At 41.5% G+C, this 23,676-nt stretch overlaps 1 protein-coding gene across 3 annotated transcripts in view; it reads right to left on the reverse strand.

The window, feature by feature from the left end:
• Positions 1-23,676, reverse strand: part of FSTL4 (follistatin like 4) — a 350,480-nt gene that overhangs the window by 228,418 nt on the left and 98,386 nt on the right. For all 3 annotated transcript variants that reach the window (XM_081893316.1, XM_081893315.1, XM_081893314.1), the window contains exon 4: positions 4,479-4,727. In XM_081893316.1, coding sequence (XP_081749442.1) covers positions 4,479-4,727 — 249 coding nt within the window. The remainder of the gene's footprint in view (positions 1-4,478; positions 4,728-23,676) is intronic.

Here is a 23,676-nt window from a genome sequence, read left to right on the forward strand (position 1 = left end):
CATGAGACTTCATGCTCCTCCATGAATTGCTAGGATGACGTGAACCACAATTTTAGGCATGGTTTAGTTGGACACGACTAAACAACAAATTTGTTTCTTTAAAATAGTATTTCAATATATGTTTTATTAAATGGGAATGCAAAAGTTTAATGTAAAACTAAGAGGACAGTTTGACTTTCTATGGCAACTAGGGTTAATTTTCAAAGGGCAAAGTCAAAGCCTCTTAAGGACATAATTTCAATTATAGTATGTGAAGGGAGAAAGAAAGTAGGAGAAAGGAACAAAAGTTTTTTTCCGATCAAATATTGGTTAATGCTCTGGTTGGCCACTATGAGAACAGGATGCTTGTCCAGATAGGCCTTTAGTTTCATCCAGCAGGGTTTTTCTGATGTTATTATCATCTACCTCGGCTAAAGCAACTGTCTCTTCTCTGGTCATTATCGTTGGTCCATTCTACATCTATTTAGAATTGCTCTGCTCAAAACATTCATCCTCACATCATGCAAATCTGAGCATGTATTCCGCCAGTTCCTCCACTGTATTCAATTCAGATCCTGAATCCAAATAATCAAATCAGGAATCGGAATCCTCACATAGACTTACGAAAATGACCACCCTTTTTTTTTTACATAGGTCCTCAAGAGGAGATTGACTCATAGATATATAAAATAGTTTTAATAACAAACATGCCTGCCAGCATCTACTAGAAACAATTCCTACATGAAGAAACTGAATAAGTGTAATGCAGCAACAAACTCCATTTTGCTAAGCATGTAACCCACAGGAACCACGAGTCAATCCCAACTAGTTCTGAGGACGATCTACACATGCCTGCAAACACATTTGTCACATTCACACTTTACGTGCATAACATATAAAAGGTAGATAACCTAATTTTAGAAGCAGCCACAAATCTGGGTCAGGTCTCACAGAAAGAAAGAAAAAACACAGATGAGCACATTAACAAACGCATGAGTTTTCCCCCAATATCTGACTTTTCTAGGAAGTAGCAAAATTCAAGCTGGAATTTGCTTGCAACAGAAAACTATAAGAAGGGATGTGTATCAAACTGCTTTTTTTGTAAAAAAAAATGCTCACAAGATTGCAATGGTCTCTCTTGACATTTACATCCAGTGCAATCCTAAGCATGTCTTCTCAAAGGTAAGCCCCACTGAGTGTAACTGGGTTTATGCCCAAGTAAAAGTGTATAGGATTGTAGCCTTAATGGGTTTATTCCATGTTACTTCAGGGTGGAAATCTCACATATGAACTTCTTAACACTGGTCATTCTCCTTTTTGGAGAGGGGTATTATATACCTGTCAAAAGAGCAACAAACAATTCACCAACAATTTGCAAATATGCTGCTGATGCCCTTGTACTTAAAGTGTGTGGCTGGAATACAAAGAAGAACCAAACCACACAGATTTCTCTAGTGTGCAGCATTGTTTTGTGTTTTGCACAGAATACAGACACTTCCCTGGGTTCACACCACTACATCTGTCTATGGTTTCTGATAAAACCATCCTCAATTATTTCTGATAAAACTTCCCACAAGTTCCCACTCCACCACCAAGCCCAAAAACATGCAGAAAAGTATTATGAAAACCGAGATGGTGGACCCCAGCTTTGGCGTCACTCATTGGGTGCCTCTGGCACACTATCAATGTTCTTGACCTCTAGTTATGTGCAAAGGGCATGAGATTTGTCACTTGGATATTGAATAACTATGTCAGAAAAGGAATTCAATTTGCAGGGGTGTCAGTCAGATCATGTTCCATAGGGAATTTCATCTGCACTGAAGAAGTCCAAGTACAAAAAGGCCCACAGAGAGACTCCCATCTGCTTAATCTTACGCAAACAGTCATAGATTGTAGTCTGGTTAATACATGCAGTAAGAAAACAAAACAGGCATTCTACACCAACATTAAGAACTTTTCAATCTAATCAATTTCAGTGGGAGTGAGGAGATATTCATTTAACAATGCTTTTAAAAAGTGCTTAACATTTTTTAGATCATGTCTTGTATGACAAATCGTACAACTGGCAAATGCCATTTCCTGTAAAAATATGTTTTGGAGGACTTTTTTAAAAAGGTGACGGAGCATGCTGCTGAATTGATTTTAAGCTTCTTGGTGCTAGTAAGACACAACCTCTGCCTAAAGACATTTTGGATAATATTTCAATGATGGGGTATCGGCAATGCTTTCCCCCCTAAAAATGTTTAGGGGTACTCTCATTTTCCTACTCATATTCAAATACTGCCCCCAATGAGGCCAAACTTAGATTTACAAAATGTTTGGTGGTATGCGTACTCCTGCGCCCCCCCCCCCAGAAAAAAAGCACTAGGTATGAGCATACCCTCCAAGTGTCCCTATTTTTTATGTTTTTTTGTTTTTATATGTGTTGGAAGCTGCCCAGAGTGCTGGGGCAACCCAATAAGATGTGTGGGGTATAAACAGTAAACTTATCATAATGGAATGGGACGTCCCTATTTTCATTGGAGAAATGTTGGAGGGTATGCATAAGTGGGCTATCTAATATCACCTTGTAAGTTTCACAGCAGGCCACGATCCCCTGACCTGCAACTATGTTGACTAGCCACAAAGCAGGTCGTTCTTCTACGCTTATCATTACTTGTGAAGTGCACATAATAAAGTATTTGATTTTTTTTAATTTTTAAAAGAAAAACATTTTAGTGAATATTGCTACTTTTGCCACTGAGGCTTAGTGTGATAAGACTCAAGTATACACTTCCAGAGTTAACACTAAATACATTACTTTTGGTCAATGAGCCACCCTAGCTGCTAGAGAGCCGTGAAAATTTGAGTCCTGGGCTTTTTAGACTCGTCTACCCATGTAATAAGGGACGCGGGTGGCGCTATGGGTTAAACCACAGAGCCTAGGGCTTGCCAATCAGAAGATTGGTGGTTCAAATCCCCGCAATGGGGTGAGCTCCTGTTGCTCGGTCCCTGCTCCTGCCAACCTAGCAGTTCGAAAGCACATCAAAGTGCAAGTAGATAAATGGGACCGCTCCGGCGGGAAGGTAAACGGTGTTTCTGTGCACTGCTCTGGTTCACCAGAAGCAGCTTAGTCATGCTGGCCACATGACCCAGAAGCTGTACACCAGCTCCCTTGGCCAATAAAGCGAGATGAGCGCCACAACCCCAGAGTCGGTCACGACTGGACCTAATGGTCAGGGGTCCCTTTACCTTTTACCCATGTACTATCTGAAACCAAACAAGAGCACGGATTGCTAGATGTGAATATTTTTTCCAACCCTCCAACCCCACTACTGAGACTGCAGCTCTTATCATCTCTGGCCATTGGCCATGCTAGCTGGAAATTGGCCATGATGGAAACTGGAATGCAACACCATGTGATGAATCACAGGTTCCTGGTCCCTGGTTTAATCTAAAGAAATTTCCTTTCCTTAGATAGCTAGAAAGCAATACAGATAAATCACAGAGGATGTAAGTCTCTGGAGGAAGAAAATTCCTTCTGGCAGAGATCTGTTCTTGTTATCCTCAGTTGCTCTCATTGATTCTAGTTGGACGAAGGGCTTGTTCCTAGTCAAATTCAAGTTGGCGCAAAGAACTAATAGAACGTGAATCTGTTCTGTCTATTCATAATCACAGGTGTCTGTAGCTTTGGGCTGAAGAAGCACATCTGGCCACCATAATAAAGAAGAATGGTAAAGAATAAGCATACACAAGTACACTGAGATGTCACAACAAGAGCCCTATTTATGCTTTCTGTTCACCAGAACCATGCCAAAAGGGCATGTCTCTCAGCAATGATTTCTGGCATGCTAAAAGTATAAATGAGGGTGGGAACTGCACACAGTAAAAAAATATATTATTTTTTTAAAAGCCATTTTAAAGAATATGGCTGACCCTTAGAGGGTTTCTTACTGTGTCCTGCTTCTCATGTAAGTCAGCTCTTAGTGTGACTGTATAAGGACTTATATCATCTTATTTTCCTTTTGCTCTGAACACCTTTCCTTGAAAAATGTTTGTAGTGTTCAAAAGCTTGCAACTTTATGTGGGGGAGGGGGAGAGATACATTTACATATTCTCTATCTATAGGGACAACACAATTATACTTCTCCGATCTATGCAGAAAAATATCCTAACAGTACTTGCCACTGACCACCACTTTTTCCAGCTATTAAGCACAAATTATATTTTCATCCAACTATTTTATTTTTAAGTTTCATAGATTAACAAAACAGCAAATGATTGCTTAATTGGAAACTTGCTTGATAATGTAATATGCTTAATATACTGTATATGTAAATAGCTCAATTGTCTACTAGTCCATAGATCAATTCCTTTTTAATAACGGTTGTGGACTTGTCTATTTGATGTAATCCTTTGCATTTGCATTTTCTATAGAATTAAACATAGTGCATCATCTGACAAAGGAAAGTAGGTGACATGTATTCTCCAGATTTGGTTTATCATACAGAAAGTCCTACCTTTGAAGAAGCAGTCTTTGCTGTGAATAATGTAGATTTTCTTCCTTTGCAAGCAGGATGCTCGATGAAGTTCACAGTGATTCTCATAGAATTTGCCATCAGATCCACACACCGGCATATAACTGGGCTTGCAGTCATCTATGCATCTACATTCGGGCTTATCCGTCTCCTTGTTCACAACGCACTTGCTTCCCCGGCCACAGTACTTCTTTTCACATGATGCATGGAGGCCATCTTGCCCATAAAGCACTGGAAAAGGAGAACAGCGGGATGGGAGGAAAGAAAAGTTTCAGTGTTAACAACTCCAAGCTGAGTAACAAGGGAACACTTCTTTTGCCGCAACATACTTTAATAGCCAAAATACTTTTCCAAAGCTGTGTCAGACAGATATCACAGAGACTGTGTCACCATTTTCACCCACTGTGCGCCACATATTCACTGAGCACATGATGGAAGGCTTCATTCATTGGCACCACCCCAATGCCAACCTGCCCAACAGTCCCAACTTATGATCGACATGGGTTCAGTGAAGATCTGATCAGATAGCCTATGTGCTGACAGAGAACATGTGGAGGGCACTGTGTGAAAAGAGCCTCTTGCATGCAGCCTGCCAAGTCTTTGGTTAGTGCCTGCATATTATTTACTTGATGATTTTAAAAGTTGAATTCATTAGTCATATGCATAGGCGACCTTTCTAGTAGATCTCTTTGCTAGACAGCTCTTTGACTTAGAAGTTAGGTTCCACTTTCATCTCTTGAACTATTCTGGGCCAAGACTCACCGTTAACAGTGACAGACAAGCAACCTGGCTCCTTTGTCATTCCCCCATCAGCATGCTTAATAGTTCTTCAGCATTTCAGTCATTAAAACATTTCTGACATTTAAAGGCTGCAATGTCAGCATATTTACTAGGGATTCAATTTCACTGAGTGGTATCTAACTACCGTGTCCCATCAGTGTAAGGATTTCTGCCTCCGCAACAGGACTCCCTCCCTCTTCCACTGTGCATGCCAAATCTGCTCCAGAGGGTTAGGAGAACCCCCAGAACAGATGCAGGGGAGCAGGAGGAAAAGAGGAGAATGTTCTGTTGTGCATGCAGAAATCCTTGCACTGATGGAATGAGAGTTCTATGTTGGATTCCTCCTGTTGAACCTATCCCAGGACTTCTGAAGAAACATGTGCATGATCATGTTGCACGTCTTTTTGAAAAGACACAGAATTAGGTTTGTACTTAATACATTGAGCTGGTCTAGAGGCTGCAAACTGGTGCAAAACACTGAGACTAGATTGCTGAAGAGGACAGATTATTGCTCAAATGTTTGTGCTGGCTGCCCATATGCTACCAGGTCAGCCTCAAGGTTCCTGTCTAAAATTATAAGGTCATTAATCTGAGTCCAGAATATCTCAAGAACCACCTGAGATCTTCAGGCCATTCACTGTACTGTATTGGACCTCCTATTGCTAGTATAAGTAGCTTATATCCACCAGGAGCTGTGTGTTCAGTATTGTGGACCCAATTTTATGGAACTCTTTCCCACTTGAGGTCATAAGGGCCTCAATGTTGAATATCTGGCATCTGCTGAATACTTTATTCCTTCCCTTGAGCATTTTAACTGATTTCTGATTTTATTTTTTAAACTGATTTTTTTATTTACTGTATTGAATTACTTGTACACTGCTTAGAGACTATTGGGTGGAATTCAACATAATGCTAGGTAGGGTATGTATGTAGAGAATGAGATTTGCTTGCAAAACCACACTTCCACCCAGCACTCCAGAACAGATTTAAGGGGTATAGGAAGGATGAGAGGGACAGAAGTCCTATTATCTGAGTGGGCAATGCATTCTACACATGCGAGCAACTGAGCTGAATCCCGTCCGCTGTAATTAAGTGGTAGATAAATTGTTGAAATAAATAATGAATAAACAGGTGGTTAAGCCATGTGAGAAACTAAAGCCTCAGTGATTAAATAATTACAATGTAGCAACCGCGTGATTTCAATAAAGTTGTGTCTGTATACTCAGCAATGTGCTTGATATCAATAGGAAACTTTTGTTCGCAAAGTGAAAAGATTATTGTGTTCTGAACAGCATAAAACTGGTGTCACAAAACCAGACAAGGTCACATTGGGTTCTTTTAGGCAGGCTAGCCATGAAGTGCCCTCCAAATGTTGTTGGACCACAACTCCCATCAGGCCCACCAGCATGTCTGATGAGGGATGATGGGAATTGTAGTCCAACAACATCTGGAGGGCACTGCATTGGCTACACCTGCTTTAATGTAATGAAGACTAATTAGGAGGCATTCAGCTGGCAATGGGCACACTCTATTGTTGGATGAATTTCCAAGGATGAAAATTTAGGTTAGATACACACAGCAGTTTGAAGACATTTGACAGTGACATGAGAGCCATACATACATATTGTTTATTTTGGCATTCGCTTGTTACTGATCAAATGGTTTCTGAAGCACTTCTAACACTCACAAAACTTGTTTGACTAGAGATTAAGGCTGAACAAAATAAGCTGTATGCAGACAGCAGTGACTGGCTCTATCATATCACCTTAAGAGTTTGGGAAAAGATTGCCTCCAACCTTTTTTGTCCAGGAGATATTGACCAGGTTTAGACATGTTGACATTTATATCATGCAGGTTCTCATGTTCATATTTATAGCAGGGTTTACACACAGGTTCAAATTTATGCCATTTGATTCCCGTATCTTTCAGTTAATGCCACAAAAAGATTGGATGACACTGAAATCCTAACCAAAAAAAATGTTAGTCTCTAATAATGTGGGACCTGATGTTTCAGAGAGCAGAAGGCTTACAGCTATTAGTAGAAATGGATACAGAAAAGGATTTCCCAATGAAGGTACTGTTCAAAAATTAATAACTAGCATTTTACTCAATTATCCAAGTTTTTCGAAATTAGAAGATTACTGTGCAACGTTAATTGTAATAAGCATAATGTAGAGCATTACAAAAGCATGTTGCAAAAGGACTAATCAAAACAGAAAGGTTAGTTTGCAATTTGCTGCAAGCTTTAATCCTTCTGTTGTTACTGCATTATCATCTTTTCCACCATTATAATGTAGCGCAAAAATTCTTCCATGCCAAAGGTAGGAGCTCCAAAGCCCCTGCCGCCTGAAGTGAGTTATAATATGGAAATGCAACATCAGTCAACAGCTTTATATGTAAAAAATGAAAACAAAATCCCACGTTTCCTCCAGCTGTAGTTAAAGCTTAATTTTCAACACTGTAGATTCAAAGGCAAGGAATCTGTTATTGGAGGATTAACTTCTCTACTCAATAGCTTATTAAAATTCCCACCAACCTTGGCAGGCTGAGAAATATTGACATTTTTTCTTGAATCATAATAAACTAGAAGGTCAAAGTGTCTCCAAGTGGCATAAAAATTACAGTCCCTAAGTGGCATATCTGAATATCCTTTATTCACTTTACTAATTGTTCAGCATGCCCCTGCAACAATATCCATGGGACTGCTAATACTGTAACCTGTGCGTGGCTTGACTGCAAAGGTCATTTACAATTACAGTGTATACTGTACATTTGTCAGAACACATTGTCCCAGTGCTAAAGCACAAAAGCCCTGCAGAAAAAAATCAGCACAGCTAACAGTCATATAAAGGGCTCTATTTTAAAAGAGAACTGTGGGCACTCAAACTTAATTTTGGTTGGGTTGTAGACTTGGGACATTCTGTCCATGGCAGTCTCACACTCTGATTTTTTAAAAAAAAAATCCAAAAAAGTTCCCAGGACATATTTGGACCCTCACTCCCTTCCGTCCTCTTCTCTCTGATAACTGTACCCTCTGCTTCCCTGGATTTCATTTACCTGCACTATTCCATAAAGTGTACTTGATGGTGCTACATCATCATTGGTGATGATAATGAGGATGATGATAGAAGCAAACTCCTAACATGATTCATCACATGTTGGCATCACCAAGAAGCAGAACCCAGAAGGAAGCTATGCTGTTAGGAACAACGTTGACTCTCAGTGGTTAGTGCTATCAGGAAGCAGGCTAAGCCACTACCCAAATAGTGGCTCAAGTGCATGCAGTCTTTACTTGCCCTACCCCATGAGTGAATGACTGCTATTCACCCCAACTGGGAAACTCAAGCTAAACTAAAGCACTGCATTGGTAAGGACAAAGGTTCCTTTCACCTGATTGACATGGAGGCGCCCCTCACGTAGGAAGGAGGAGCAGAGCCACACCACTGCCCCTGATGTCATGCGCCTCCATCTGACCCTGTTTGCTCATGACCACATATTGAGCATGGATGTCTGAGGAGATGCCGTGTCCTGTAATTCCAGTTCCTGATGAAGGCTATGCCTGTAGTGGGCCATTTGGCACATAATATGCACACAGTGGGGTCATGTGGCCTCAGGGACAGGGCAAGCAGCACAACTCCATTGTCTCTTTCTGTGTACAGACTTCACAAGTACAGTGGTAACTCAGGTTAAGAACTTAATTCGTTCTGGAGGTCCTTTCTTAACCTGAAACTGTTCTTAACCTGAAGCACCACTTTAGCTAATGGGGCCTCCTGCTGCCGCCACGCCGCCGAAGCACAATTTCTGTTCCCATCCTGAAGCAAAGTTCTTAAACTGAAGCACTATTTCTGGGTTAGCAGAGTCTGTAACCTGAAGCATCTGTAACCCGAGGGTTACAGGGACCACTGTAATGTGTGAATGGAGGGACCACTGTAATGTGTGAATGGAGTTGGAGCTCTGCATCTCTCTGCACACCCCTCACCCACTGAACTAGTGAATTAACCGCTAGGTAACAAAATGGCATTGTATCCAGATAGAGAGATGCTAATTTTCAGCCTGGTAAGGACTAGCAATTTGCAGAACACGGCAATGCTCACTTGAGAATAAAAATCAATAGAGGGGCATGCTTTGCTGAGGAGGGGTGGATCATGGGGATTTATATCCACACAGTCAAAATTGCAAATATCAAAATCTGACCTTGGAATTCAACATGTAAGCACTTAAGTCTGAGTTCCTGCTGCATAAGGAACAGCTAGCCCCAATGCTCAGCGGCATTATTCAACCCATGTTTCCCTGAGCTCTTTGGCAAGGACATGCTAGAGAGGATTATTAGACTTTGGCAAATTAATATTTGTATAGTCCTTTGAAGAGCTAAAGCACCACACAAGAATTATCAGTCAGTGTTCAGTTCAGGCAAGAGAAACAATAGACAGGCTTCAGCTGCGAATGAGTCAATACGAGAAAAGCCCCAAGGCATTTCCCATTTAGAAACACAGCTCTCTCTTCCCATTAATATAATTTGATATTTTTACCAATACACGGGATGTCACTGAATGCTATTCAAAGTTACAGAAAAGGATTCCTCACAGTGGCAAATAGCAGCCGCAGTCGGTTTGGCACAAAGCCGTGTCTGCTGTCCATTTAGGATCCAGTTGTGTAATTACTGGGACTTGCTGCAGTGTTAATTATCTGGAATGTTTGGTTGTAGGAATATAAAGAATTGTGCCAATGAGTAACTGCTTGCAGGGGCTAAGCCTTATTTATCTGCGCCAGTGGGCAGATTCACGGTGGGGCTCTAAATAAAGCAATAAACCAAATCTGTTGTAGTGCTAGTCTGATAGTATTTTAGCACATGCTTTGGTTATGTACATTTGGCAAAGGCTAAGCTCCAAGTTCCTCAGCCTAGTGAAAGGCTTCAAGCCATATATTTGTAACAGAGTGCTTGTGATTAAGAAGGCTGTCACTCAGAGAGCATCTAGAGGCACTGTTGTTCTTCACCAAATCCATTTAATTTGTGCCCTGGTGATTTAAAATAATGCTTCTAATGCTGCAATTCTATGTACACTTAAGGGGATTTAGTCAGTAGTAAGCCACACATAGGAAACGCTGTCAAACATAGTGGGATTTGCTCCTGAATAAATAGTCCTAGGACTGAGCTCTTAGAGGCAACATTAATTGGGCAAATGGAACGCAATGATCACATACTGTTTGTTATGTAAAGAGCAGCTGCAAGCAAGCTGGAGCAATGCCCTGGTCCTGGTTTTGGCCCTGGAGGGATGGGGGGGGGGAGAGAAATCAGTTCTCCACAGTTGCTATTTGGATTTCTAGGGAAGCCTCCACAATGGCAACTTTGGACATGAATCTTCTGCAGGTACATTAGCAGAGGCAGAAAGAGTTAACTTCCCTGCCCCACAGTCCTGAGAGGCTTCCCTGTGGCTGTTACATCCCAGATTACCCAGGGTTCCAGGATCTGGGTGGCCTGTGCATGAAGTGGTAAATGTGTGAAGGATTCCCCACCTTTGACAGCCATTGTAGTGAATGGACTGGAGAGGTAGCTCTGGGCGGACCTGTCCCCCATGGGAGCAGGGCTAAAACCATGGACCAGAAGCCCCTCTTTATACTCACTTTCCCTCTCTCTTTGAACAATATTATCTAGGGGCTATAGAATATCACAGGGATGGGGGACCTGTCCCCTTCTATGTTGGATTCCTATCAGGCCCAGCGAGCATGATCAGTGGGGTCAGGGATGGTGGAACTTCATTGCGCAATAGCATCTTGTTTCCCTCACCCCAGCCTGAACCATGCATTGCTCCTCCAATCAGAGCTGCCTTCCTGGTATGCTACTTGATATTTGCTACTCATCTCATCTGATCCCATCCTCTCCTGCAAGCCTACTCAGGCTTAGCAGCATGCATCAACTCCCATGATCCTTATCCAATGTTCATGCCATGGGTGAAATTGTAAAACAGACAATAGCTGAGGTAAAGGAGAATGGGAAAATAGCGCATAGCGTGTTGCCTACAAGCTGGCTTTGTTTTGAGCTGTTCTTTAGCCAAATAGGTTCCCCCCCTTCTTTTCAAATAAAGGAGCCACACAAATAAGCTATTTTGGAGTGAAATACTGCTTTGCACTCCCAACATGGCAAACCACACTACAAAGAACAGCCTCATAAGAGGACTTCTCAAAAGCACTCTTAATTAACACACAGGTGAGTAATAGCTTCCGACTAAACATTTGACCTCGGTCATCTGGTACATTAAGCAAAGAAGCTCCAAAGGCATGTTCTTTCATGTGATTGCTATTTACAACAATGCCTGTCTGTTAAAAGCATATGGCTGTCCAAAGAAGACTTGACTGCCTAAAAAGAAATTTCTAAGGCTCATCAGCCAAGGCGAACTGAAGGATCTCTCAGGTCACTTCTCAGCTTCTGAGACGACGACAAAATTCAGGATGTAGTTCACTAATTAAACAAGCCGCTCATCAACATTTCTCTCGTGTTATTAAAGCTGAATGAATTCCCCACTCTGGCAAGGAGTATAAAAAACAGTAATGGAAAAGGTAATCAAGTGAAACTACTAGCTAACTGCTTGGAGGATTTATGAGCCCACCATGCTGCATAAAAAAGATATAATTCATTTAATTTATTAGTCATAAAGAAAGTAATTTACTTTGGTTAAAAACTGATCATCTTACAAAACAAGCCACTTTTTGACACTAATTAAATTTACCAAATATGGCCGAAGACTGGAGGTACTATATTATATTAACATTAGTGTGACAGGAGAAGAAGTCTATTTGTCTCCCTTGTGAACTGCTCCTGGTGATCACATGAATTCAGGTTAGAAATAAGTGATGTATAGACATTAGTAGGAAGAAGTCTGTGAAGCTATGGTTGTCCTTGATATTAAATTCAATGGACATGATCTAGCCAAAGCTACACCATACTTAGCTCTGGTAGATTTCAATTGGTCAGCTAAGTGCACATTCCTGTTTCCCCACTGAAGTCAATGAGATTTCAAAGTGCTTAACTTTGGCTTTTGATCATGCACATCTCATCAGTATCCTTTAATACACAAAACACAGTACGCTGCTAAACTCAATTTCCAATATTTTCAAAGGTTTTATGTTTTTTATAACCGTACTATGGTATACATTGTCACCTCTCTTAAAAAAATCTATTCTCTACTGCAGTTTCAATGCAAAATTTCCGATTGGCTGAACTTCCAGTAAGTTTAATGGGAGTTAAACCTCCTGCAGAATTTACTAGCAGGTTTTGTTTTTAAATGCATCTCCACGATCATGAGAAATATAAATTTCATTTTAAAGATGCAGATAGCTCAGATAGCTGAGCTTAGGCATGTGAATTCTGCATCAGATATCTTACTGAGTACAGAACCTTTCATATGCAGAATCATAGGACACTAACAGTTCAGATTATAATGGTTAGGGTACGTTCTGCAGTTTCTCTAGCCGTGAGTGTCTCTAGCTGTATATTCAGTAAATATGCAGGTTACAATCCATTCCCATAAAAAATATATGAATGCTATGGCACTGATTTCAGTGTTTTATGGCTTGCATAGATCACATCTAGGCCATCAAAATGCTATCAAGCATGAATTACACATTAATTACCTGTGAAGAATAGTAAGTAAATTTAAATATCCTGCGTGCCCCCATCGTATTGAGCAAGTATAATTTACTTTGCTTGTAAGGATAATAAACTAGCAGATCTGATAAGGGAGCTTCCTCCTTCCCTTAGCAATGCATATTTATGATCTATTCCTCAGGTAAATTTATACTTTGAAGCAATATAAATTTAGTCATATGCTAATTCAGCTCCGTTGCTCTTCAGCTAGCAAACCAAAGTATGCATTTTTGTCACTGCAATATGACGGGTTCGGCGTAATTTCTAAGGGGTGCTTAAGTCCAACTCAGCAGGCAAACGGTGCTGATTTCTCATATTTGTTGTACATGAGAGCAAGGATTTGGAGATGGTTTCTCCCCCGCCCTCTTTTTCTTGCAACAAGAATCCCTTGTTTAGAAGAAAAAATATAGAAAAATTTATTTCAGCTTTATATTGCATAAGCTTACAACAAGTTTGCCTCTGCATAAACATCTTGTACTCCTGGAAAGACTAATGGGTTCTTTTAAAACAACAACAACAACCAACCAAGTGCAGCCCACTCTTTTAGCTGATGAAGTCTGGAGGTCATGCACATTTTTCAGGCACATTATCTGAGGAGGACACCAATGTGTCAGAATTCCACTGGAAAGAGATAACAGGAGGCTCAGAGGAGAATGACAGAGTGTTATTGGCTCCCATATTAATTTTAGGACACTCTGGGAATTGGAATAGGAGGACAGCATGCCTGATTTATAATCAGGGAATACAGTTTGACAAACTGGGTGAGATTAAGCTAGAAATATTTTAGTCATAGTGCAGAAGTTTATGCATAAAAATCTGCTAACCAGATACATTCATCTACGATGGGCTAACATAACAGATTGTCTAGATCAGTGGTTCCAAAACATTTCCCCTCACAGACCACTCAAAAATTGCTGAAGGTCTGGCAGATTACGTAAGGATTTTCTTTTGCCTGTTGTAGCAAATGTAATGCACAGTGCTGGATGCAGAATTATTTTTAATTGTATTTTTAGTGCTTCTTTTTATTTCCTATGTTTTGTATTTTGTTGTATCACAATTTGAATTCTATAGAATTCTAATACAATAAAATACAATGTTAAGGAATAAAAGTAATAGAAATAGCATTAAATAGTCATATTAATTTTTAATTGTATCAGTGTGCCGTCTTCCATCTTTAATCACAAATCTGCAGATATGCTGTGGACCACTTGAATGACGCTCATGGACCACTGGTGGTCCAGAGACCATAGTTGGGGAACTGAGGTTGGAGTGAAAGGAAGGTAGAATGAATGATTGACAGGCAGGCAAAGCTTATGTGAGGGAGAGCAGAACTGGATAACGTCATAGTGGTAACACAGATAAGACAATAACATTAATTCATATGATATTCATGGAAGATAAAGGCTGTCAGTGGCTACTAAAATCTAAAATCTTATTGTTTTATTTTTTTAGTTGTTTTTAATGTTTTTTATTTGATATTTTATTGTTCCTTTTCTTGGATGTGTGCTTCAGGCTCCCTTAGGGATAGAAATTTAAGAAATAAATAAGTAGATAAAGGCAGAGCTACAACTACCTTCTCATGTGAATATTGAGGTGATATAACTGAATTGTCATCTGTGGGAAGGACACTCTCTCTAAGAACTTAATTTTAATGCTAGGCACCTAAATTTAAAGCTTAGTTGACCACCCAATGAGCCCATTAAGTAATCTAATGTCTGTATATTTTTCTTAGTTAGGCCTTGTCAGGACATTGGAGGACATTGCAAGAAATAAAGAAAAACCCAGTTATCTGTGCTTTAGGGTATGGATCACAGTGAAGTTGGGAATTGAGCGGTTAGAGCTAAAGATCTCTAAATGCTTCTAAAAGCATGATATGAAATCCCTGTAGGCGATTGCTCAAAGCTGGGCTTGTTGAATCTCATTTCTTTCATTACCTCTTTCCTGCAGCCCCAGGCTTTGCCTCTTAATCCCAAGGCCATCCTTCTTTCTCTCTTCTTCTTCTGTTGCCTTTTACCCTTTGACCACTGCAGTGAATGCTTACACTCTGAGGCCTATTCTAAAAGATGAGTCAGATCAATAGTTCAGCGTCACGCACCCATTGCTTCAGTGAGATTCCTTTAGCAAAGACCGCGAACAAAATTTGTGGTGCAATGATGAAATAAATGTCCAAATAACGTATCAGTTATCATGGCCATTCTTTAAACACTGAGTCCAGTGGAAATAGTCAGATGTCATCTGAGACAGTGGCGTAGCATGGGTTGTCAGCACCCGGGGCAAGGCAAGTAATTTGCACCCCCTAACCCGTGGATTTGTGCCCCCTAACCCTAACCCCCAGATGTTGCGCCCGGTGCGCCCGGGCCCCCCTGCACCCCCCACGCTACGCCACTGATCTGAGATGTTGTCTCAGTCTTTAAAAATCTATCTCTCTATTAATATCTGCATCTACTTCCTAACCTTGAAAGTTAACTACTGCAAGATAGATATATGTAACACCCACTTACATTGTAGCCTTAACTCCCCACCGCCGCTGCCCCCACAAGGACAATATTTTTGAGGGATCAATGATTCCTCCATTTCTTTTATATTTCTCAAAGGGAATTTTGTCTCTCTCATTTTTTTTCTGAACTTGTGGAATGTGGTGACTGAAGACTGTGAGGTGAGTTGCCTAGGGTCTGGACCAGGGGTAGGCAACCTAAGGCCCGGGGGCTGGATGTGGCCCAATCGTCTTCTCAATCCGGCCTGTGGACGGTCTGGGAATCAGCGTGTTTTTACATGAGTAGAATGTGTGCTTTTATTTAAAATGCACCTCTGGGTTATTTGTGGGGCATAGGAATTCATTTTTTTTCCAAAATATAGTCTGGCCCACCACATGGTGAGGGATGGTGGACTGGCCCACGGCTTAATAAGGGTGCTGACCCCTGGTCTGGACATTAGTCAAACATTACATAAGAACTCTACACAAATTATGAATGCTGCGCAGGAGCTCTCTAAGGCAAGAGTCTCTAAGGCAACCCCAAAACATGCCCCTCTTTGCTTAATTGGGACTGAATCATCATTACTGCCCTGAACATGATAACATAGGAAAACTACATGACCTATTATATAGAAGCAGTGTACTTGTATGCTTCAGTCCCAACTAGCCACACCAACTAGAGTTGAGAGAGGCTCATGTGATTCACTACGTCTCTCAAAATCTAAGTGTGTGGACCAGATAAACTGCAAAGTGGTTCATTTTTCTGCTCATGTGTCCCAAAGCCCTGAAAGGGCAAGTCTAGGAATCCCCCATCCTGCTGCCTCTGGCTCAGCACCCAGAGGCCCAATGGCTTCCCATAGTGGCCCATGCAGAGCTTGTCTGAGGTCTGGGGCAGGAGCCTTGTTAGAATAAGTTTATAAACTCAAACAAAAAGGCAGCTGGTCCCTGGTGGGGGTCCCCAGCCAACTTAGCCCTCCAAGGACTGGGCATGATGCCATGAAATGGCAAGACAGCAGGGATGAGGAAGAGGATAGCGGTGAGGGGTGACTGGGACACACTGGGGCAAGCTGGGGTGGAGGAGGAGAGGTTGGTGTAGAAAATACTCACAGCGTGTTGGAGGATGGTGAGGGGATGGGGTTCAGTGCACAGGAACCAGAGCAGCAGGACCCATCTCCAGAGCCAGAGGGGTCCCTGTCCATGAACACGGCAGGTTCTGAGGCATAGGGAGAAGAAAGCAGGGTCCTCTAGGAAGCTGAGGCAGTCAAGGCCCACAGCCCTGCTCTCTAGCTGGCCAGGTGGGGCTCGCTAGCTCTGAGGGGAGGCATGTGATTCCTTAGCTGGAGTAGACTTGGAACAGGTGAGGCTCACATGTCTCATCAAGCCCAGATGCTGCAATCAGCATGCGAGATATAAAAGGGAAGCAGAGCTGAGGTGCTGTGTCTGCTCAACTTCCCGGGAGCTCTTTGGGACTGTGTTTGTGTACAACTGACCTTCAGGTGCTCTGAGCTGCAGAGGCAGGAACTGGGCCTGACTGGACTTTGGGCCTGTGTGCTAGTATCTGCCTTGGGATTGTGTACCCCAGTGGGACTTGCACATCTACTGAACTATCATGGCTCCCTACCTTGGGTTGCCATGTGTCCTCTTTTTCCAGGACATGTACTCTTTTTCCTGGGTAGAGTCGTCATAGCAATCCATAGTTAAAAGTAGAAGTTGGCAAATGTTTCCTCTTTTTTGCTCTTCAAAATATGGTAACCCTAACTAAGTGCCTTTTAACCCAGCTTACTAGGCAAAGTAGGCAAATAAAAAACTCCTCTTCTCATGTTCGGTCTGATCAATAGACAATTCTTACCTGACCCCTCAGTGACCAGATAACTTGCTTGGGGAGCTTGGGGTGGATGCTGAAACCAGGATTTAAGAAGCAGGTGAAGGTATTTCTAAGCCCTTTCTGGCTCTGTCCCACTCCAACAGCATGTGGATGCAACATCTTTTCTGTGGTCCCCTCCCCCATTTGCGGAATGCTCTCCCCAGGGAGGCTGACCTGACATCTTCATTACATATCTTTAGGCACCAGGCAAAAACTTTCCAAATCTCCTAGGCCTTTGGCTAATTAAACTATCTATGGCATTTTAAACTTTTGGGGTATTGTTTTGTTTGTTATTATGTTATGCATCTTTGTGTTTTTATACTGTAAACCACCCTATGGATGAAGGGCAGCGTATTAATTTAATAAATAATAATGTGTATTCAGTCCCTTGAGAACAATGTGCTTTCCAGGCAGTGGATGATTGTTCAATCTACAGTGGTACCTCAGGTTACACAAGCTTCCGGTTACAGACTCCGCTAACCCAGAAATAGTGCTTCAGGTTAAGAACTTTGCTTCAGGATGAGAACAGAAATCGTGCTCCAGCGGCGCGGCAGCAACAGGAGGCCCCATTAGCTAAAGTGGTGCTTCAGGTTAAGAACAGTTTCAGGTTAAGGACGGACCTCCGGAACGAATTAAGTACTTAACCCGAGGTACCACTGTATTATCACATTTAGAGTGAATGGTATGGCTATCTTCACCCTGTCATATCCAAATGGGATGGAAAATTGGAACAGTTTCTTTCTGCCAAACAAGCAAAGTGCATAAATAAGCATAGATCATAGCCATGGTCAGAATAATGTAAATAGAGTTTAGGCCCTCTCTCTCCCAGATAGTTTTTCCTAGCCTAGGTGAAATTATTCCTGAGCAAATAAAAACAAAAGCTTCCTAAAACTGAAGACTTCAAAGCTGATTCCTGCTTTTGTCAATGCTTTTTTCAAATTCACTGTAGGGATTGTGCTAAGACATTGTGCTGAATCACCAGCACCATTCAGATTGCTATAAACATGGGAGCCAAGGGAGCAGTTACATCACTGAAGAAGCCCAGCATAATACTCTAGATGTGAGTGCTACATCACATTCTAATATATGTTGCCACCTACAAAGATTATCTAGCTTTTACTGAATTTATAAATCATGAATGCTCTTTTGACCTTTCTTTCTTTCTCCCTTCCTTTGTTTCTCCTCTCTGAACCACACATTTACCAAAGAAATACGACACAAAATGGCCTCTCCATGGCAAGTGATTCCAATATCAGCATTGAGGACTAGAATGATACACAACATGGATCGCTGCTTTAATATCGCGAGTCTCTGCACTCCTGCCAGTGACCCCCAGGAAAGTAGAGCCTTTGTTTGGAAAGATACATCATGCCTCAGAATATCAGGTGCTAGTGAACAAATACCATCTGTCATGGCACAAAGTTGCATGTGGGGTGGCATTGTGTACCACCCTGAGAGACACATGGCATGAGTGCCAGATGTAATACATGGAAAGAAGAGCATGTCTTATGGCGCCGTGTAAGTTCTGCTCCCTTCTCAGTCTATTTATTCTGCTCCTCACTTGCCCTGAAAGGTGACAAAATAGACAAGACTGGTAGTCTCTGACTGGGATTTTTTTTTAATCAGTGGACCTGAGTGGTTTTGAAACAGTATCCTCTCCCCCCCACCCCCCTCAACTATTTCATAATCCACACATAGTGTCAGTTTAAATACATGGTCATGATCGGCAGTGAAGTGAAATAAAAGTAGAGAGGTACCCTGATACAAATTTATAGTGATTTGAGGATCACATAAATCACCCCTCTTGATTACAGAACCTGTGAAGTAGGGAAAGGATCTTCACTTTGGCTTGTGGGTTGTGCCCACAGAACAGGAACACATAAAAAGACCTGCTCCAAGTTGTTGTGGAATGTGCTACTGATATTTTTGGAACTTGAAGGATAAATTCTCCTGGGGTGGATCTACACAGAGGGGGGAAACTGGCTATAAACAAGTCAGAGATTAGATCATTATAACAAAAAGGGGGGGAACCCTATGGAAAATAGTGTATAAAATTTTCCTGCTTTCTGGCGCCATCTGGTGTTGCATGTTTATACTGCATCCAAATCGTTGTTTCTTTACTAATGTAGCTGAGTCCTAAGTCTCTCAAGTAATGTGATCCTGATCTATATATGTTAGTACCACCTCAAACTTGGCCTGGTGGCAGATTGGCTGCCAGTGCTAATCACACAAGCAATGTGTTTTTATGCTAGCAGTAAGTTTACTGCCACAAGCAACCTAGCCACAATGCAATGTATAGTGTTAAGCATTTAAAGTTAGATGGTGGGCATTTAAAGTTAGATGTTATGTAACAAAAGAGGGGAGGGGAGGGGAGGGGAGGAGAGAGATGGAAGAGAGTCGAGTAACAAGGGCTCATATCTCTCAAAGAACATGGAACAGGGGCCTGGGCTTCACCTCCCTCAGGATGTTACAGCAGCAGTCCTGAGACAAATGTAATTTGTGCCTTAGCTTTGTTGAATATTTGTCAAGAACCCAGTTGCCACCATGCTTAAAAAGAGGTTGGATGGTTTTTCCCATTTTAAGACAATTGAAACAGCTAATAAATATGGCACCCAAGCTAATGAGTTTTAAAGAGGCAACAAGGCACAAGAATTTACATATTGCTGTAAGTGGATTAACAATGTAAATAGGAGACTGCAGGAAAAATTGGAAGGCTGTTGTTTTAAAGGACTATTCACAATGCTCTGAAAGGAAGGGGATTACGCATGCTGTAAATTCTTATTTCAATTTTGGCCAGCGTGAGGGAACTCTGGATACTCCATTTTGAGAGCAGGCCAACATATTGTCAACTGAAAACAATAAAACAAACACTTTTGAATGCTTGTTTTTGATTTCCCTGTTATCTTTAGCTAAGCTATTTTCTTGGCTCAGAGATAACATTTTCACAAACAACACCATCTTTTTGGTTGCTCTAAATGGCTTTGTAGCTATATTAACAAATTCCCAAAGCTTTGTTTTGCATTGGCAGTTGCCAGTGGTGAGACCGAGTGGTCTACTACAAAGCCTGATTAGTTTGACATTTGCACCTGAATTCTGAGATAAACTCTGGTATCCAAGGGTGGCAAGTTCTTGCTTTTCAGTTCCCCAAAACCCAGTCAGTGTCATGTGAAGCTCCTTTTGCCTGTGTTCTGGATACCACTGAGCACCATTGTTTTCAAAATGGCTGTCAGTCATTACACCCCACAACCACCACCCCAACCTATGAAAGCCATCCCTTTATGCAAAGAGAAACCCATGGTCCTTCAGATGCTGTTGAACTGCAGTTAGTTCCACCCAGCATGGCCAATGGTCAGGGGTTATGGGAGTGATGATGGGAATCCAACAACATCTGGAAGGCCACAAGTTCCTCATCCCTGATTTAATAGTGTGTGTCATCACTGAGTGATGATCATACACATGTGAATTCCCCTATTTTCAATACATGAGCTGGCAATTAGACCCCAAAGACAAGGAGCATACATCTAACTGGATAGGTAGGAGAAGATAACAGTGGGAAAGAGACAACAAAAGAGCTCAGCTGGGGAATAAGGTTAGGCCAAAGGTTTTGCAGAAGTGTTCTGAACTGCGGTTTGAAGAAAGAGGCACCAATGTGGGTTTGCTGGAAGTAAGTTCCAGTAGTGCCTGGTGTAGTGTGGCAGAGCCACTGAGCTGACCTTCCTTACCTTACCTGAATGGCACTGGGGAGAGTCTGGTGGCAAGGTCAGGGCTGCACAGATGTACCAGTATACCTGAAGGAGTATCTCCACCCCCATCGTTCTGGCCAGACACTGAGGTCTAGCTCTGAGGGCCTTCTGATGGTTCCCTCACTGCTAGAAGTGAGGTTACATGCAACCAGGCAGGGGGCCTTTTTCGGTAGTGGTGCCCGCCTTGTGGAACGCTCTCCCATCAGATGTCAAGGAAATAAACAACTATCCAACTTTTAGAAGACATCTGAAAGCAACCCTGTATTGGGAAATTTTTAATGTCTAATGTTTTTTTTAAAAAAATATGTGCTGTAAGTCACCTAGGGTGGCTGGGGAAACCCAGCAAGATGCGCAGGGCATAAATAATAAAATTATTATTATTATTATTATTATTATTATTATTATTATTATTATTATTAACCAGTAGTGGGACTAGACTGACTCCAGTCTAGTTCACAACCCTGACTTTGCTGCTGCCCTAACCCAGCATTGTCCCAGTAAGGTTTTGGGAGGGTAACTCTGTCCCACCACACCAACCAATCCAGACACAAGGGCAGTGAGGGATAAACAATGGGTGAATCAAGGAAGAGTCTCCTCTCTTTTAGAAGAACAGGCTGCCTTGTGCAAGCCTTTCTCAAGCTCAAAGTGGTAGAGCTGGAGGTCAGATCTGAGTAATATATTGGGATATGAGAGCAGAAAGATAGAAAGGTGAGGCTGTGGAATCCTTTAAAGGTAAGAACAAGGAGTTTGTGCTAGACATGAGAAGAGGGTAAGATAAAATGCAGATAGGATGTGAGGGATAATCAGGCCCCTTGCTAAAGTACTACACCCCAGAGATGGAATTAACCTTTCACGGAGGATATTTCAAAGGTAATACTTAATGAGCCTCACAACTCTAAATCTAATTACAAGGCTTCTGTTCCAGTTGTTGAAGTTCAAAACTAGGATTCAAGTATTGCTCTCCACCACACACTCATGGAAAGGTAAAGAGTCGATGGCTCAGAACTGACAAAGAGCAGCTATGTTTTCTACATCATTTAGGAGCATAGGCAGCAGCCATACCTCAGACCGTTGGTTCATATAGCTCATTTTTTGTCTTCACTGATTGGCAGCATCTCTCCAGAGTTTTAGACAGTTTTTTCCCCCAACCCTACATGAAGATGTTATGGATTCAACCTGGGACCTTTTGCATGCAAAGGACTCTAGGTATTTTCAGAGGGAGTGGGGATTGTCTCTTGCTCTTTTTCATCTTAAAATAATCAAGAGGTATCTGAATGGTGTGCACTCTTCCTTTCACATAACTGAAAACATGGGCCACTTCACACCAGCTGGAGTTTTTTTCCTGATACTTGTTTGTGTTGGGAAGAGACCTACTCTAACAAGCATGACAGCAAGAGGCTATCCTTAAAATGGCCTGTGGAATGCCAAAGAGCTATGGATAATTCTTCTTTCCAAGCAGAACAGTAGACATTTTTAAAAGGAGTGAAATTAAGCTTTTGCCTTTTTTTAAAAAAAGAAAATCTTCCTAAAACCTATGACACAAACAATTTCTTCCTGGGACAGCAATGGCTTGTAGCATAGGCTGATTGAATCAGATATGATGGAGAGAGAAAGAAGTTGATAAAAATGACAGAGCTGAAGTTTCATAGGTTAGATTTTCACCCAGAGCTGCAAAAGCCCTTTTGATGAAAGATAATGGCCTGCTGAAAACTATGACACACAAACCCTCAGCAAAAAAAAAAAGAAGAAAAAAGAAATTGATGTTCAAACATGTGCCCCACCTTGATACATAATATTCCAGATAAGTATGGTTGAAAAGCCTTGTTTATTGGGATGGATGGGTAGCACAGGAGCCTAAGTTGCCATCGGCAACAGCTTCCTACCATTGATTTTGTTTTCAGCAATGAGTTCCAAATAATATTACAGCAGCTCAGTGCAGCCAATAGAATACCATGTAAGAAACGGAATGATGCTGTGTGATGATGCGTGAGGTGCTTATATCACTAAGGCTACAAAGCCTTAATGCACAGAGTAGGAAGCAAATACCACTGAACACAACTGAATTTACTTTTGAGTAAACATGCATAGGATTGTGCTGTGAATAGTGCTACATAAAGTCATATGCTGCAAGAAAGCAAATAATAAAAGATGCTGGGGAAATGTGCTGGAAGGTGAATGAATATGTAATAATTGCATGACGATGTCACTTTGTTCAGTGACAGTGAAAACCTGCACAAAACAAATCCAAATGGATGCGAATGAACATTCTGAGTGAGCTGAAAGCTGGATGAAAAGTCAACTTTTCAAGTAAAATGAAAATAAGGAGTGGGGTATTGTTTCGGCAAGCCCTAGAGGTAAGCAGTATAATAAAAAGGACAGTACTTTGGGCATAAGAAGTAAGACACTTTGTAACTATGGATTTGGATAATGTTTGCAAATGGCAGTTTCATTATTTTCACTACTCAGAGTCCCCTGTTTTTGGCATCATTAACCTGAAATTCTAACTCAATAAAAAGATCCATTTGAGCTGATATCACAGTGATGCACCTTCACAGTCAGTAGTCAAATCATGGATGCAATTGCTGGGTGAATGCTTCGAACCTGATTATTTTAATAAATCATTCACTCTGGATGAGATACTCTTCTTCCATCCCAACAGCTGCGCTTTAGCCCATTCT

The sequence above is a fragment of the Podarcis melisellensis genome, assembly GCF_964234715.1.
Source record: "Podarcis melisellensis genome assembly, chromosome: 2".
In the NCBI taxonomy this organism is placed as follows: Eukaryota; Metazoa; Chordata; class Lepidosauria; order Squamata; family Lacertidae; genus Podarcis; species Podarcis melisellensis.